Below are 17,500 nucleotides of genomic sequence, written 5' to 3'. Positions count from 1 at the left end.
GTGATGTCTCTAAAAAGGCTTATGGTCAGGGCCTGAACAATCAATGGAAATCAATGATTGGAAAATCAATTGATCAATCGATGACAATCGATTACATTTAATTAATTGAGGCCCTGACAGGGTAAATTCTGACAAGCGACATGGCCCAAAAAGTAGCAACAGCACATAAAATGAAATTCCGACAAAAGACACCCTTTCCCAGCAAAATTCCTACAGTGATGTCAAGGCCAAGAATGAGTCTACTAAACCCCGACATGAGTGATTTTAAAATTCAGACAAGCGACATGGGACCCCTCCTGTCAGGGCCTCTTAATTGGTACCGACTGGCATCGGCCAACCAATAAATCAGAAAAAAGGTAGTGGCGAACTTAGTGGAGTGTCATCAATTACTGGTGTTCCTATTGGTAATCGATGAAAATCGATGTTACTTAAGGTGGCTGGGACCAGTTTCACTACTTTTAAGGACCTTTTAATTAGAAGGGTTGTCACTACAAAACTGTATCACGTAAAAGAAATGTTATGGTACCATATCAAACACCAATTATTACTTAACAAAATGCGCTCACTATTTTGACGTAATAGGTTACCATGGCAACATGAAAGCTCTTCAAAAACACCCTATATTTCGTCTTTACTTGCTTATATCTTAATAATGAACTCGGTGACCCCCATTTTTTATTGTAGAATAGTAATTAGCATCTTGAGATAGAACTATCAGCAAAGTTTAAAAAAATTCTTGGGAGCCAATTCAGAGCTACCTTAATTTTTCGAAAATTTAAGGTAGCTCTGAATTGGCTCCCAAGAATTTTTTTTAACTTTGCAGATAGTCCTATCTCAAATTGCTAATTACTATTTTACAATAAAAAATGGGGGTCACCGAGTTCATTATTAAGATATAAGCAAGTAAAGACGAAATATAGGGTGTTTTTGGAGAGCTTTCATGTTGCCATGGTAACCTATTACGTCAAAATTGTGAGCGCATTTTGTTAAGCAATAATTGGTGTTTCATATGGTACCATAACATTGCTGTTACGTGATACAGTATAGTAGTTATAACCCATCTAATAAGAAGGTCTCTAAAAGTGGTGAAACTGGTTCCAGCCACCTTAGATGATCGATTCTCATCAATTATCGATGACATTGATAATCGATGACAATCAACAATCACAAAAACTTGTGCGATCGATTGTCCATCGATTATCAATATCAATCGATTAATTGATATCGATTGCCATCGATTGTCATAGATTGTCGTCGATAATCGATTCCATCGATTGCTCAGGCCCTGTTATGGTGTATGAGGCCACCTAAACAGAAACAAACTTAAGTCCAAAAGGACTTTGCCGGTGCTGGAATAAGTAGATGCAGATGAAGAGAGATTTAGCGTACGGCAAAGTCGGAAGGTTGCTGTTTCTTATATTATACACGCTTAATTTTTTTTATCCTAACTAGTCTGCATGTAGATACCAGGTTATTAAACAATTTTTAACTTTAATCAAACTATCGGCGCTACACAATCTAAAAATATTTTTTCCAAAAGAACATGTTCACAAGTGATCACTGCATCGATATAATTTCATTGTAAGTAAACTGATCGAAACTTTAGTATCATACCGCATCTTTTGCCAGGCGTGAAACCACCGCATTTGGGAGGTTCAAGTCTTCAGGTTTTTCCGCCATGTTCTCTTCAGTTTTCCCGCGATTCACTGAGGGAAGCTCTTTGTTGAAATTGTAAAAAAGGATATGATTGGTTTACGTATTATTGAGCCATCTCGACGCTATTTACTTTACAGCGGCATTTTTAATGATTATGTGATTATGCGTAAAGGCAGTCTGGTCTTATCCGGTGTGTTCGTTCTTATCCAAGGGCCAACCTTGTTCGGACTTATTGACAGTTTTTTTTCTAAAATATACTGCTTTTAGGTAAGGAATTGCGAGGTGAAGCTTTTGCTGACTTAATCGATTTGTTTTTCATTACCTACTAACGTTGTTAAACCGTTGATTTAGTCTAATAAACTGGCAGATTAGATATCGGCTTGCAGCTGAAGTGCAATTACTTAATGGTATTTGGCTGTGTTCAAGTTTATATCGATCGCCAATAGAACATGTCTTGGTAATGGAAGATTAATAAATGCTTGTAATACTTATCATTTTAGTGTTTCATTGATATTTCAAGTCAACTGTGTCTTCGTGCATTCCAAGGAAGGCTGCGGTAACTATGAGTAGTTCCGAAGAAGTGTCATGGATCTCCTGGTTTTGTGGTCTTCGAGGCAACGAATTTTTTTGCGAGGTAAGAACACTTCGTCTTTTAGACGTTAGTAGCTTTCAGAGAAGTATGCATATATGTATTTCACGGTCTTGATTGAAATGAACAACAAAATCAGGGCCGATTAATTGAAAGTCTAGGTCACTGCTCATTTTGTGTCCATCAACATCTGCTTTCTTCGACTTACTTGTCTGTGGTTTTCTGGAGACTCTGACCTATTGACGTGTTAAGAGCTGAAAATGTTAAGGGAAGAAATAATCATAATAAGTTTAGAAGATGAATCCTGTGATACTAGTGTGGAAAAGTAATTCGACATTGTTTTTCATTTTATGCATGACATAACTTCTAGGAGCGATTGCAGAATACCCGGCCCACTAAATGTCCTACTTAAAAAACTGCCACCCCAATCCCGCAGTCGTGTTTAATCGCACTATGTGTCTAATGGTACCATAAAATGAACTGCCACCGCAGTCTGCAATCCCGTAGTCGATGAATGAAAACTGTCAAAGGGGAAGCAGTAAAATGCACTGCCACTGTGGTGTGCAGTCCCGCAGTAGATGAATGATAATTGTTCAAGGGAAAGACGATCTGGTGAAGTAAGTGTAGTTAACCGAACCACAAAATGAAAGCTAAAAGTTTACAAGCATGCTTAGGCCTAATCACTGAAACGAGAGCTGAGGCTTAATCAGTAAATGAGTGCTTTCTTCTTCACATGATCGCATGAAAAGGGTAGTCAACCAAAACGCAAAATGAAAGCTAAGGAGCGATTGCAAAATACCTGGTTTAGGAACAGAGTTGTTTATATGAATATCATTTTCTCTACCACAGCACTGCGGACGTAGGGACTGCAGTGGCAGTTTTTTAAGTAAGACATTTAGTTTGCCGCAGCATTGTTAAACACGACTGCAGTGGGCCTGGCAGTTTTTTACATTTAGTGGACCGGGTATTCTGCAATCTAGCCAATGTTATCTTAAATGTATTTGAAAATGGTGGCATTTAACTTAGGTGTTATCTCTTTATTTGAAGAATTTCAGTCAAATGCTTACATGAAGCACAATCTTACTGAAAATATACCTGCAGATATTTGACGTACATATATGATTATCAAGTCTTCCAGTCACCTGTTACCTTCTTCATTCCCAATTAATTACTCCAAAAGCCCACAACTTTGGCCTCTTCTTGCACCAATTTATGGTTTGCAAAGTCACTAACTGGCGAGTCACTTAATACAAGCAGTCATTGCGTAAACTCAAATCACTCCAGTTCCCCTTTTATATATTTTTTCCTAGGGATGTCAAATTGTTTCTGAGTGGAAAGTTTATGATCCAGTTTGGCCTTTGGAACACCTTGAGACAATACATGTAATATTAGGGTTTGATGTACCTTCATCCAGGTGATCGTACACACTCAAAATGGTGTTAACAAACAGCTGACACCTTTGTGCTCTTTTTTGTATGTTATTGAAAGGTTGATGAAGACTACATCCAAGACAAGTTTAATTTAACAGGATTGAATGAACAAGTGCCACATTACAGACAGGCTTTGGATATGATACTAGATATGGAGCCAGGTACATTTTTATTTCTAGTACCCCATTTCTGTGTTATTATGTACTGTGTGCCCACGGCAAAAGCCAAAGATTCTTTCTCTGTAAAATAATAAAACTGAGAGGTTAGTGTACATGTACTTAGTTATAAAAACTGATATCTAGTTTTTTGTTGATTTTCAAAATTTTAGCCTTTTCCGTACGCTTGTACCAGGGGTTTACTCAGTGCGAGAATGTTTTTTTTTTTTTTTTGATGGTGGTGCATTCATACATGTACTTACCGTAACTTGTTATAAGCAATCAAGCAACTTAATTCCAACACTTTTTTGCACAAAGAGTGATTTGAAGTAGTAAAATAGAAAGCTACGACAAGCAACAAAGTGTATTAAAGTGCACCTAAACTCAAACAATTTTTGTTCCTAATATAAATCTCCCCATCCAAAGCAAACATCACCATTGTTACCCAGAATTTTGCTTTTTCTGTGAACAAATGAACAAGCTAAAATGTTGTAAACTCATACTTGTTGAATTTTGTCGGCAGATGATGAACTAGAAGACAACCCTAATCAAAGTGATTTGATTGAACAAGCAGCAGAAATGTTATATGGTCTTATCCATGCACGCTATATATTGACTAACAGAGGTCTTGCTCAAATGGTATGTATTTTGGTATTTGCTTTTGTGTGTTATTAGTAAATAACAATAATGATAATGATAATAATAATAATAATAATAATAATAATAATTATGATTATTATTATTATTAGTTCATTGTGAAAACATTTTTGGTGTGTTGATGTCATGTCATGTCTGTTAAAAATAAAAATAAATCAGTTTTGCAGTGTAATCAACTTCCTGTGTTGTAAATACTTTTTTTACCCTTGATTCAAAGGGGGAACTATTTTGCCGAGAAGTTTAATATTTTATTCACTTTTGTTCCTTCTTCTATTCTGCTCAGAGGAAAAGGATGGGATGCCAATTCATGCAAAAGCAACATTAACGCAAGATATGTGTATTTCAATGAAAGAAAAGTTGCTCTTCTCTGTGTGTTATGAAGTACATGTATGAGATTTTTGCTAACTGTGCATATTGAGCCACTGGCAGTGTCCTCTTATGTTTTTATTTTATGTTTTTTTCCCTTTTAGCTTGAAAAGTATCAGAATGGTGATTTTGGTCATTGTTGTCGAGTTTATTGCGAAAATCAAGCAGTCTTGCCAATAGGTATGAATGAGAAATATGTAACCATTGTCTCAAATGTAAGGGGCTTTTCAATGCTCAAAGCCAATAAAATTGTGACTTTAAGTTTTAACATGGATTTAGTCACAAAAAATGCAGTTATTTTCAACTATTTTAATTGCTGAAACTGCATTTACAATAAATTAGTCACTTTGTTGACTCTTATATTTGACAACTTGGTGGAAGTTCCTAGCAGTGTTTCCCACCAGTGTGTCCTTGCTTCATATCCACGATTTACAATGTACATGAGTATTGCAGCTTTATTGACTATCACTCAAATGGGCAGTTTCCACATGGAAAGAGGCAGAGCTGGGTTTGTTGTCACAAAATGAAACTTCAATGCTTTTCTTTGCCATTTGTAGGTTTGTCTGATGTTCCAGGAGAAGCCATGGTGAAACTCTACTGTCCAAAATGCATGGATGTTTACACGCCCAAGTCATCTCGGCATCATCACACAGATGGTGCATATTTTGGGACAGGGTTTCCACACATGCTTTTCATGGTACACCCTGAATACAGACCCAAGCGACCTGCCAACCAGTTTGTTCCAAGGTATATTAGGCAATGAAGACTAGTGGCACTACAGCTTTCCCAGTATTAACCCATTGACTCCTGAAATGCCCCCATTGACGAATAAAATTATCTGGCATTAGACAGAGTAAAATCCATTATTAATAAGTCTCCTCACTTCCAGGGATCAGTGGGTTAAAGAAGACATTTTTGAATGGAAGTAGAGGTTAACCCATTGACTCCCGAATTCCCCACCCCCCCCTCCCCCCCCCCCCTCTTTCCATTGACAAGTCAGATCATCTTGTGTTAGACAGAGTAGAATCTATTGAGTCACACTCCTAGGGATCAGTGGGTTAAACCTTCCCTAAATAGGAGTGGATTCTGTGTCCTTTTGCTTATTGATATGGATGCACTACAACCTGAGCTAAAGGAAACTTGTTGCGCAGAGGCCATTAAACCAGGTTTAGGCCACCGTCCTCCTGTCCCACAGCTTAAAATGGTATTATATTTGCAATGATAGTAAATGAAATGGTATGTTTTTGATCTGGCAAATAAAGAGGGAGGTGTGCTGGCCTCGTGGTTAGTGTGCTCAACTCGGGACCGAGTGGTCTGGGTTCGGGTCCTGGCCGGGACATTGTGTTGTGTTCTTGCTCAAGACACTTTACTCTTACGGTGGCTCTCTCCCCCCAGGTGCATGAATGGGTACTTGCGAAAATGCCGGGGGTAACCCTGCGATGGACTGGCAGCCCATCCAAGGGGGGGTAGAAATACTCCTAGTCGCTTCATGCTACAGAAACCGGGAAAAGCTCCGGCCCAGTGGGCCACTTGGCTCGTAAGCATACTTTTTCCTTTTTTTACCAAAAAAAGAAGTGGTGACTATTTGTGTACAATTTACAGTTCAAAAATTGTACTTGACAGTTAACCCTTTAATTAAGCCCCACTTAGAGATGTCTAATGCCAGGCAATTTTACTTGTCAATGGGGGTCCCCTCGGAGCTTAAAGGGTTAACCCTTCCACCCCTGAGTTGTCCCTCATTGCTGAGTGAGCACAGCAAATGAGTATGAGATCTCAATGCAAGACAAAGCAGCGACGTAATGTTCTGTTTATTATATAGACACTAATGAAATGTCCAGATTAAAAGCAAATTCAATATTTCATTTCTGTAATGGTGAAAAAGTGGTCATTAACCACTAAGACACACGTATTGTGTAACATGAAACTAGATATGAAAGTCATGAAAAAGTAAACATGGTAATGTCAAATTGAGTCATAAGAATGAAGTAGAGAAAAATTATATTACAACCTAAAAGTATCTTGCAAGGAAGGGGAAGCTTTCTTTTTATTGGTTAATCATGTTGGTTACCATGATGACACCCATATCGTCTTATGTGAAAGGTAAAAATGATATCTTCACTGCACTCAGTGAAGGTATGATTTTTTTTTAGAAAAAGGAAAATCCTAGTATTTCATCAGTTTCTATATAATAAATAAAATTTAGAACTGCTATTCTCAGGCAAGGTGTTAAATTTGAGGATTTATGACTTAGCTAGTCAAGTCCAGGCTTGCAAGCTTCCCTTATAATTTTCAGTGTTAATTATTTTGCTTTCCTTGTCATTGCTCTTGTACAGGTTGTTTGGATTCAAAATTCATCCTATGGCTTACCAGATCCAATTGCAAGCTGCTGCACAAAGAGGAAGATCTTCATCTGCACGTCCACGATCAACCAAACCACACTATAAATGAGAGCCCTTCATTTTTGTACTTAAATTCTCTTGTTGTGTTCACTATTATCATTTGTGTAAAAATGGAATGACATTGTTATTATCATATAATCCAAGTGAGTGTTGAAAAATTAGAAAAGAAATTAATTTACTTTTGTCAGTGACATATATCAAGGCATCCAATCAAACTAAACAATCAGATCTCAGAGTGAGGGCAGGTAACTCCAGCCCCCGTTAATAATTATAATAATTAAAATTGTCTGGTGTTATATACAGAGTACAATGTGCAAGTGTCATTCTTAAGGAGGGAAATGGTTATGGAGAATGCTCTTTCTGAAATTAATCACAACATTTTGGGTTAATCCTTTTACTCTAAATGTGATGAGTTCTTTAAATTTAGGTCTAAGTCAGAAAATTATGTGAAGGAATTACAAAACTTAAGTTTACCTCAAGACTGCACCGTGCTATATTTTTTATATTTTTGTGGGTTCGTGAAAGTCAAATTGGCTTCCCCATGGGATTGATCTGTCAAAAATTGTTTTGGACTCCCAACTTTACGGCAACAGCCGAGGCAATACCACCCCCCGTCGTGTCTATGTCAATGTACAACTCTGACAAGGTTTTGTTGACTTGAGTCTTCTGTAGGTTTTGTTTTTCTTTTCTTTGTGTTACCTCATGCATGAGTTTTCCAGGTTATACCTTTTATAAAGTTAATCAATTTTCAAGGACAGCCAAAAGTGAAAGCTGAGACTTTGAAGTCTTTCACTGTAGGTTTTCTTATTCCCCCGATGACATAGAAAAAGCATGCAATTAGAATTTTGTCCAAGTCTGTGGTGTTTTTGTTTGTGAGAGCTTTGAGTTAGAGTGTTGCACATAAGGATCAGTCCCTGCAAACTAGCAAGCACTTGACATTTCTTTTCCGAGCCAGAAAATTCTCAGTATGAAAATACTCAGCACGTTTTGTAAAAGTTTGATCTTTGATCATAGTAGAATAATAACATGTAATATTACTATTACGTAATACACCTTAAGTAATCTTTTCCTTGTAATCAGCTGGATGTGATATTTTGTGTCATTAAAATAACCATTTTGAAACCAACAAACCTTGTGGTTTAAGTTGAACTAGTTATGTGTGTCTGACCTATTCACATTGTACATAAAAATGCTGCTCTTCACCTTGTTTTCATCCATATGCTTGCGTTTTTTACTTCATGATCAATACCATACATAATCCCCCAATGGTTTTAGTATTGTGAGAAATACCATAAGTTTAAAATACAAGTAGCTGTGGTTTAATGGGGGAACAACTTGGGAATAAATTAGGCCTACTTCAAATGAGGTAGAGAACGTTACCGTCTCTTATCATCGTCATCAACATCATTGTCGTTTAACGTCCATATTTTCCCATTTAAGATGGGGTTGACTATAATCTTAGATGAATAAAATGTTTCCCAAGTGAAGCTTTCAACACAAAGGCAAGACTTTCTACTTGTACATAATACCAATACTGAAGTGATATTTCTGGTAGCATGCACAGTTTTAGATTTTTGATATCATTATTTTTGTATCTTGCTTATTTCTCACATAGCAAAGTGGAAGGTCTCCGAACACTTAAATTCTAAATTCTGTTCTGCTCAAAACCTTAACTCTTAGGTATATTTTAATACTCAGTCTTAGGGAGAAAAGGCATGTAACAGTCTTAAAGCAAGTCAAACCTGCACCCATAGGAGCTAAATATGCTGCTCTTTATTTTCTCTACCATTAACACATGAGAAAAAAGCAAGAGGAACATTTAGAAAGCTGTATAGTTTTATTCTTTTTTTAAACTCTACCATTTACAATAATTATGCAAGAGCTAGATCAATAGCCAACAGTAATAACGATGTAAAAGAGGTGTGGGATCAACCTGAGAATTCTCGGTTTTGACGTAAGATGTATTCTGTAACTTGGTGTTAAGTAAAGTTATATTGTTTTTCCAAGAGACATAGATCACAATCAAAAGGGAAGACAAACTGAGCTATTAAAACTTAAGGTGCCATTAAACAAGCAAACAATGTTACGGAAGCAAATGTTTCCCCGTTTGTGGCCACAGGGAATGTTTTTGCAACAATCTTTCCTCGTTTGCTGACAGTTCTATAAATGTACACTCAAAAATGAGTCATGAGTACTTTTGTACAAAAGAGTTAATAATATGGCCATCTCTGACTGCAGTAATATCTTGGTTCAGCTTAAGTTTTTGACCCCTTGGAATTAAGAGCAGCAAGAACGCTCCCACTTCATTTCATGAGTTGTCATTCACATTTCAACCAATGGTTTTGCACTTTTACAGCTGCCACTAATAGGTCTATTTGCACTGACAGTTGGTGAACAGTTGAAAACAGATATGGACAATGTAAAACAAAATGAGCCCATTGCAAAATGTGACCAATTAGTACTTTCCAATTCAGTGATTGACAGCAAAGAAAGACAAAAGCTTCGATTGAAAATTGAATAGCCCACTTGCGATATAATTATTAAAATTCAGTTCTAAACAAAAGGCATCACCTCGAGGCCCTGGGGAATAAACTCATACAAATCCTCATACCGTACAAACTTGTGTACAAGCTGCATCTTTTTGCCGAAATATAGGGCTCAAAATTGTGGGTGCGGCTTATATACAAGACCAAATGTTGCTTCCAGAGGGAGTAAAGTGGCTGGTATGGGGTCACAAATAACACTAAAGATCTTCAGTAAATAAAGATGAAACATTCTTTGGCTGATCACTTCAACACTGATCTCTCCACCACGTGCGAGAAAAAACCACGCTATCCTGGAGAACTCACAAGGCAAATGGCCGACTGTTGCCCTTCATTATTTGCATGGCATGTTTGTCCTTGGAGTTGTTAAACTCTCGTTTAGCGACACGTTTGTCTCCGATCGATGGCTTCCATACGTCTTTATAAACACGACATACACGCACCACTGATGTCCATGTTGTTTTCAGATTGTGGTGAATGACGCGACACTGTCCAGCCCAAATTTTGTCATTTTTATTTCAACTTTGGGCTTTAACAATAAAGACAAGTGTTGTCAGTCCCAAAAATTAGAGAAAATCAATTAAAGTGGTACTATGATCAAAAAATCATTTCCTTTTTTTCTTCAGATTCTGAAAGCGTGTTTGCTTAACACCTAACTGGCAAAATTTTGAGCTTTGAGTTTTATCCAACGGCTGTTTATTTTGAGTGTAAGTTTTGGATTTCACGGTCCGCCATTACTCACGTTCAAAACTGGCCGATTGGACCTCAGAGGATTGGATCTAGAGAAAATGACGTCATTTACTCACTAGCTTAAAATTTCAGCGTGTAAACGCAATTTATTACATATGCAAAACACAGGTTTAAAAGTCTGAAAGCCTGAAACTCCCGTGCTGCATATTAATTCGGCCGTGTACACACGCATTGCATTCTTAAACTAGTGAGTCTTTGACGTCATTTTCTCCTCGACCCAGCTCTCTCAAGATTTTAAAGTTAGTAATGGCGGACCAATAAATAAGAAAATTCCAGTTAAAATAAACAGGTGTCTCTTTAAAATCAGAACTTAAAACTTGGGTCAGTTAGTGTTTAGTTAACATAGTTTTGAAATCCAAAGAAAAAAAAGAATTGTTTTTTTGGTCGTAGTACCACTTTAAGTGTTTAAAAGGTATTTTAGGAGGTAGTTAACTTCTTAAGATCGCTGCAATTTGACAGCATTAGATTTCAGCAAGTACATCACAAACAACTGCGAACAACCAAACAACTTTTTTGCCAGAGTGCTTTTTTCAAGTTTTTTTTCCCCTCAAAATCATGCTTGAAAATTGGGGGTGTCGCTTACGTACGAGTGCGGCTTACATGTACACACGAGTTTTTACCATCAGTATTTGTTCCCCAGAGCCTCGCGATGATGCCTTTAATTTGTTTCAGACTGAATTTTAATATAATATTATCCAAATTGGTCTATTTCACAATTCACATGTTAATTAATGAAAGGTTCAATAATTAACCTATTGACTCCTGGGAGCGAGACTTAATAGATTTTAATCTGTCCAATGCTAGACAATTTTACTCGTCAATGGGAGGAGGTTCTGGAGTCAATGGGCTAAGAAACTGGTTTAAAATGAAAAAAAGGGACCAAGATGTTTTGCGCAGAAATGTTTAAGTTTTTTCACCATAACGGTTCTTTGGTCAGTTTGAGTTAAGTCTTGCTCTGAGCTGCCTCCTTTCGAGTTGCATCTTGGAGTAATGACGTGTCAACTTCCTCTGCTGGGAGCTGCACATATCTCACGACTGATCCCCTGATGAAACAGTTTTTTACTGACAACTGCAAAGATAATTTGCACACTCTTTAGTTGCACACAAGTCATCAAGTTGTCTACAAGTACCTCTTTTCCTCCTTGTACGTGTTACAGTTACATTATTATTAAAAATTGAAGTGCAGCCAGGATTAGGCATATTAAAATACAATAAAAAACGTTCTCTGGCTAAAAATTTGAAACCCGCAAGAAAGAACACGTTAGGAATGTAAAAACATGTGCCAATGGGTCAAACATTGCAAAACATGCGTGGTCTTTCGGTCATCGCATTGATTTCAGTCATTCTCGAGTTATCGACAAAGGCTCTTTTCGTGTTAGGAAAACTCTAGAGGCCTGGCACACCTCTTCTACCAAGCATGCTGACAATAACTTTAAGCCGATTCCTAATCAGTATAAAATTCTTTTTAAACAATAGACACCATTTTTCATACCTTTACTCTGTTCTTTTTATCATTTTTATCTTGCCTTTTCCGTATATATTTCACTAATTTACATTCACCGTTTTATCCGTGGAAGGCTGTAGATCGACAGCCGAAAGCTTATATTCTTTTTCAAAATTTTTAGCCAGAGAACGTTTTTTATTGTATTTTAAGTTATATTATTGCCAAACATTATCATGGCCCTAATTATGATTAAGGTTATTAGTAATAATATTATATATCTCCATCTGAACCAAGAGGCAAAGACAATTTTCTAATTTAATGTGTAACACTAAATTGGCTAAAAAAAAAAGGTGGAAAAACATTTCAACATTAATGATAAACATGACATTTCACTTTTTCCCACTGTCTTAAATTTAAAAATCGTTTTTTCAAGTCTTGTTTAAAAATATAATATTATTATAATGGTTAAGGTGTGAAAAAAGCCAACAAGATTTTAAATTTATAGTTTTTAAAATTTTCAAAATTCTTTTACATCTTCACGACTATACAGATTTTCAATCAAACCTTAAAAAAAAAAGTATTGAGAACAACCAAAACATCATGTTCATACAATTATTGTTTTATCGTCCTAAATTAGCTAATCACAGTTCAGCACTTTGGTAAAAATTAAATATTGTATGTTACCATATGAGGGTACTTGTCTGGGTCCGTAAGACTTATATCTGTCAATTTGATGTTAAGAAACTAAAAAAGAGACAAGTATATGACACAGGTCAGAAAAATAGCAGGTCCATGGTGCTGGGTGCAATGAAGACATCACCAAACTTACAGGCAAAAGATACTTACTTGATCAACAGAGTCCAATGTCCCATGTACACTATTTAACAAAATAAACACACGACAAAAAATTAGAAAGAAAAGAAAACTAGCCCAGGATGGTTAACTTTCCCCTCTCCTTATTCCTCCCCAATGTCACGCCATTTAGGTTTGGGACTTACTACCATTTGTGTCCATCCTTGAAGCGTGACAAATTTTGTTCCAAGTTTTACGTTTCAAACGTTAATGGTTTGTCCGGTTATGTGTCACTTTTGACCAATGAAACCTTGGCAGTTATGTCATGAAATTAACAAAGTCTTTGATGGCATACCAGCATGTTTAGTTTACGTTCTCTTGGAGTTTTCAGGTTTTCTGTGAGAGTGGAGATAAGGAAGCATGTCATGTTGAACGACGATCCCATGTGCCTCAGAATTGTTCCTCAGTTTCTTCCTCAAAATGTATTGAAGGAACGGATATTTCTCGACTATACGTAAAGCTAAAATTGTTTGAGGGTCATCACCTAGTGTGAAAACGAAACCCGTTGAAAGGACTGCTCCATGTAGCTGTACTTCAGATCGTCTCAAGGCCCTGGCATGTCTGAAAAGTGACTTTCTATGCAACGATAATGAACAGCAAGAAACCAGAAAGACTGAAGAAAAAATGCTTCATGCGGTGAAAAAATATATTAACTCCACTTGAAAGGTACATCATAACTGAGAAGCGAAGAAAAATTAAAACAGAAAAGATATGTGATTCAGCTACTATGAGAAAAAATAAATGAAACCGAAGTAGAACTAGAAAGATCGAGGAGGAAATATTTCTGCGTCTAGGGAATTCTGCGCAACAACCTGCGAGGAGAGCCTCCTTTTGTCTTTTTCTTTCCTCTGTGCTTAATACAGCATTTGAAATCTTGATCTAAAGCGACTCGTCAATGTTTGAGGACAGTCAAGCAAAACCCAAACGCTCTCATGGAAAACATAAAAGCTTGAAGAGCATGTGAAGAAAACATGCTGGTATGCCATCAAAAACATGGTCAATTTCACGAACATGACTGCCAACATTTCATTGGTTGAAAGTGACACATAGCAGGACAAATCGTTAACGTTTGAAAAGTAAAACTTCGCACAAAATCCGTCATGCTTGAAGGATGGACGCAAATGCTAGTATGCAGATATGTTCAGAAATGTTCCTAAGTAGATGCATGCGGATTTCAATGAGCGTCACAAGGTGCCTGCCCCCTTGCTCTTCTCTCCAACATCACTCATGTCTCAGAATACAAAATTAATGATTAACATTGCAAAGTGTCCCACAAATGCTGTTCGTCAAGTAAGGATAAAAAGCTGCATTTACCCTAAGGTAAAAATAATGCCAACCTTTACCATTACTGTATTATTGGAAATAGGTGGTAAAGGCTTAGACTTAAAAGACACCTCATGTTGGATGTCAAAAAATGGGCATACACCTGGGCATAAGTGCACTTAATACATAACGATCTTCCTTTGCTTGTCCAAAAGGTGGACAGTGCTGTCCACTGTATAAATCCCTATCCAGCAGATAAGGTATCAAAGTCAATAAATTATTGCATTATCAGTGGATAGTGATTAGTTTTATACATTGGATGGCACGACCGATCATTCAAACATCTGAGACCAGGTCTAAATAACTGAGTAATTGATTCAGCAGGATTTGATGAGATATTTCAGTCGCCGGGTATTCTGAAGTTTAGTGCGTTCTTGTTCACTTAAACTCATAGATCATTGAAGAACAAGGTAATATACATTGAACTGTGCAGCTCCGTAGCCACTTAGCCGTGTAGCCCCGTAGCCACATCGCCCGTAGCCACGTAGCCACGTAGCCCCGCAGCCCTGTAGCCCCGTAGTGTGTCTATTTCTCGTTCTAAAAACATAAAAAAAAGAAAGAGCATGCACAAACTGCATAGCCAAGTATCCGGATTTTTAGGGGTACAACTTTGAGCGGCAGGGTATTCTGCAGTTAAGCCCATTTAACTGCAGAATATCCATATTAATAATTATTAATAGGCCATTTCTGAGTTCACGCCTACCTCCTCTTCAAAACGAGTCTAAGTGCGAAGTTTTTGTGATGGTAATTAGTTCTACTTTACATATGAATCAAACTAATTTTCATAAGAAAAACTTCGCACCAAGACTCGCTTTGAAGAGGAGGCCTTATTGGACAAGAATCGTGCCTGTTAATATTACATTCCGACTAGTTCTTCCAAAAACGATGCCAAATACTAACAATAGTTGTCACAAGTTGAAGCTTATTCAGTATCCCAAGTATACGGAATGAGGCTCAATCTTGACAACAATGCTGTTACCCCTCAGCTCGTGGCATCAACAGGTGAGTGATGGACACAATGTTTACCTGAGGTCGTTTTTGAGCTCTACTATGACTTCTTTTCCAACTAATGACTTGAAAAACGAGTAGAACAGCTAGATAAGAAAAAAAAAAGATTGCTGAGTCGATAAAACCAAGCATAACTTGTACTACAACGCTTCACTCACCATTTTGACGTGTGAAGTTAAGATGACGGATATATACCCTTACATAAAGTATCTATAAATGATGGTGGATTAGACGCTGACCGGCTGGTAAGCCTCGAGTTGAATCATGGGATACCTGACTGGGCTTTTTGAGGTATTTTGAACGAAAACCTGAAGATTTAAACATATATTTGAAAATCATTATGCAAGCAGTAGACACTCTAAGTGCTGCACAGCCCGTTCAGCATTATTTTAGCCCTTACACTTTTAATGGAGGGTAAGTAAACTGGAAGTATCGTCTGGAAAGTCAAGGTTTTTGAATCAGATACAAATGAGTCAGCAGAATCCATGTGGCTTTGTAAACTTAATACAAACTTCAAAATCTGCCTCGATCTGTAAACGAATTTTATTTACATGTCATACAATTTTATACTAACATTAGTTTTGTCAAATGATGACTTTTAGGTTTGCTGAATTGATTGGGTGTCATTGATGTTAAGTTTGAAGGCAATTCTTGTGACATCCATATTCTCACTCCAAAGAATTTTACCTCCTTACTGGATTGTTGTTTAAAATTAATTATGTCTCTGGTTTCCCTCTCAAATACACCCACTTATAATTATGTGGATAAATGCACCTAATTAATTAGACGCATGCCCAATTATGATATCCAGCGGAAAGTGTCTCTTAAAGTCTAAGCATTTTCCACCTATTTCCAACAATGGTCAGTGTTCAGGCTAGCGTTACTTTTATGTAAGGTAAATGCAGCTGTGCATAATCTTGGGGCCCCTCTGTAACATTAATTGTCTCTATTGGGAGACAGGAGTGATGTGTGAGAGAAGAGTTAAGGGACATTCCTGGACATATCTGAAAACAATATGCTTTCTTCAGTGCTCAGTTGGTGACCCTTATTTTCACTGGATGTCAAAATACCCACGAGGCTTTGTTAGCTAATTAAACAAACTGAAAGAGAGCTTTTTACTGCTTAGTTTGAATTCAAACAAAGAAATAGCATAGCAGAAGCCATTTTACGTGCCTTATCCCTTTTACTTTGTTCACTAACCTTTTGTTTTTTTGTGTATGAATGTTTCAAAGATAATCTTGATTCCATATAATTATTGTTCAGTATTCCACCTATTCTTTCTCTTTTTTGCTCTCTGTAGCACCATTCTAGCCATTGCAGGGGAAGATTTCTCGGTCATAGCTGCAGATACAAGACTGAGCCAGGGATTTTCTATTCACACAAGATTAAGTCCAAAGACTTACAAACTGTGAGTTCAAAAATCTTTGTTAACATGAGAGTCAGTTTGGTTACTTCTTCTTTTGGGAGAAGGTGAAAAATGCAGGGACTCTCTAGATTTTTTGTCACAGGTGATAAATGTAAAATCAAAAGCATGTCACCTGTCACGCATTCAGGTGACATGATTTTGTCACTCATCTCCAGGCATAAACAAGGGCGTCAGTTTGGTTACTTCTTCTTTTGGGAGAAGGTGAAAAATGCATGTCACCTGTCACACATTCACGTGACATGATTTTGTCACTCATCTCCAGGCATAAACAAGAGAGTCACTTTGGTTACTCCTTTGGTTCGGAGATGGTAAAAAACCAGGGACTCCCTAGGTTTTTTTGTTGCAGGTGATAAATGTAAAAGCCTGTCACACACTCGCATGACATGATTTTGTCACTCATCACCAGGCGTAAACAAGAGAGTCAGTTTGGTTACTCCTTTGCTTGGGAGATGGTGGAAAATGCAGGGATTCTTTAGTTTTTTTTGTTGCGGGTGATAAAATCTAATGTAAAAGCAAAAGCATGTCTGTTGTCATCTGTCACACATTCAGCTGACATGCTGTGGTCGCACATCACTAAAAGAGAGAACAAGGTTGTCATCGCCCTTCTCTCTCAATCAATTTACCCCCTTATTTTGGTGATATTCTTCAACTTAATCCAGGTGATCTGGTGACGAAATTCGGAGGACTGGGCAGAAAATTTTTAACACCGTATCCTACAACCGCGCGCGGCCTTAATTTTGAATTCAACATGGCAGAGGCGAGGTTAGACCTCGTCGGTTCTACTTGAATGTTCATTCAGTAACAGGAAATGTGGTAGACACGGAATGATCTGTTGAGTTTTGGCAATGGAAATACTGCTGGAAGTTTGGAAACAACACCTAAGGCCGCACGCGGTTGTGGGA

At 37.3% G+C, this 17,500-nt stretch overlaps 4 protein-coding genes across 5 annotated transcripts in view; 2 read left to right on the top strand and 2 right to left on the bottom strand.

The window, feature by feature from the left end:
• LOC137993196 (DNA polymerase epsilon subunit 3-like) overlaps positions 1-1,718 on the bottom strand; it is a 5,861-nt gene extending 4,143 nt beyond the window's left edge. The window contains exon 1 of the mRNA XM_068838903.1: positions 1,615-1,718. Coding sequence (XP_068695004.1) covers positions 1,615-1,680 — 66 coding nt within the window. The 5' untranslated portion in view covers positions 1,681-1,718. The remainder of the gene's footprint in view (positions 1-1,614) is intronic.
• Positions 1,719-1,811: 93 nt separating this feature from the next.
• LOC137993195 (casein kinase II subunit beta) lies at positions 1,812-8,382 on the top strand. 2 transcript variants are annotated; one of them, XM_068838901.1, is made up of 7 exons: positions 1,812-1,923; positions 2,157-2,290; positions 3,734-3,836; positions 4,354-4,469; positions 4,958-5,033; positions 5,411-5,600; positions 7,187-8,382. In XM_068838901.1, exons 2-7 carry the CDS (start codon positions 2,219-2,221, stop codon positions 7,299-7,301), a joined length of 672 nt encoding a protein of 223 aa, XP_068695002.1. In that variant the 5' UTR covers positions 1,812-1,923; positions 2,157-2,218; the 3' UTR covers positions 7,302-8,382. The 2 variants fall into 2 exon arrangements, with proteins under 2 accessions (XP_068695002.1, XP_068695003.1); XM_068838902.1 differs by having other exon boundaries at positions 1,825-1,923; positions 2,177-2,290.
• A 2,962-nt stretch (positions 8,383-11,344) lies between these two features.
• On the bottom strand, positions 11,345-15,385 carry LOC137993198 (U6 snRNA-associated Sm-like protein LSm2). Its single transcript, XM_068838906.1, has 5 exons — positions 15,331-15,385; positions 15,191-15,258; positions 12,836-12,866; positions 12,674-12,733; positions 11,345-11,614 (listed from the first exon to the last, which is right to left on the bottom strand). Exons 1-5 carry the CDS (start codon positions 15,331-15,333, stop codon positions 11,489-11,491), a joined length of 288 nt encoding a protein of 95 aa, XP_068695007.1. The 5' UTR covers positions 15,334-15,385; the 3' UTR covers positions 11,345-11,488.
• A 47-nt stretch (positions 15,386-15,432) lies between these two features.
• The window catches only part of LOC137993194 (proteasome subunit beta type-1-like), a 4,254-nt gene continuing 2,186 nt past the window's right edge, over positions 15,433-17,500 (top strand). Inside the window, exons 1-2 of the mRNA XM_068838900.1 lie at positions 15,433-15,586; positions 16,473-16,580. Of these exons, the coding sequence (XP_068695001.1) occupies positions 15,513-15,586; positions 16,473-16,580 (182 nt within the window). The 5' untranslated portion in view covers positions 15,433-15,512. The remainder of the gene's footprint in view (positions 15,587-16,472; positions 16,581-17,500) is intronic.

The sequence above is a fragment of the Montipora foliosa genome, chromosome 2 (assembly GCF_036669935.1).
Source record: "Montipora foliosa isolate CH-2021 chromosome 2, ASM3666993v2, whole genome shotgun sequence".
Classification (NCBI taxonomy): Eukaryota; Metazoa; Cnidaria; class Anthozoa; order Scleractinia; family Acroporidae; genus Montipora; species Montipora foliosa.
The sequence above is the reverse complement of the archived record's forward strand: the minus strand, read 5'-3'. Positions and strand labels throughout refer to the sequence as shown.

Coding starts and splice junctions, on each gene's coding strand:
- LOC137993195 (XM_068838901.1), top strand. CDS start 2,219: ATGAGTAGTTCCGAAGAAGTGTCATGGATCTCCTGGTTTTGTGGTCTT. Junction 3,837..4,353: donor GATACTAGATATGGAGCCAG/GTACATTTTTAT, acceptor TTTTGTCGGCAG/ATGATGAACTAGAAGACAAC. Junction 5,601..7,186: donor GCCAACCAGTTTGTTCCAAG/GTATATTAGGCA, acceptor GCTCTTGTACAG/GTTGTTTGGATTCAAAATTC.
- LOC137993198 (XM_068838906.1), bottom strand. Junction 12,867..15,190: donor GAGCTCAAAAACGACCTCAG/GTAAACATTGTG, acceptor TTTGTTAAATAG/TGTACATGGGACATTGGACT. Junction 12,734..12,835: donor CATTGGACTCTGTTGATCAA/GTAAGTATCTTT, acceptor TCTCTTTTTTAG/TTTCTTAACATCAAATTGAC.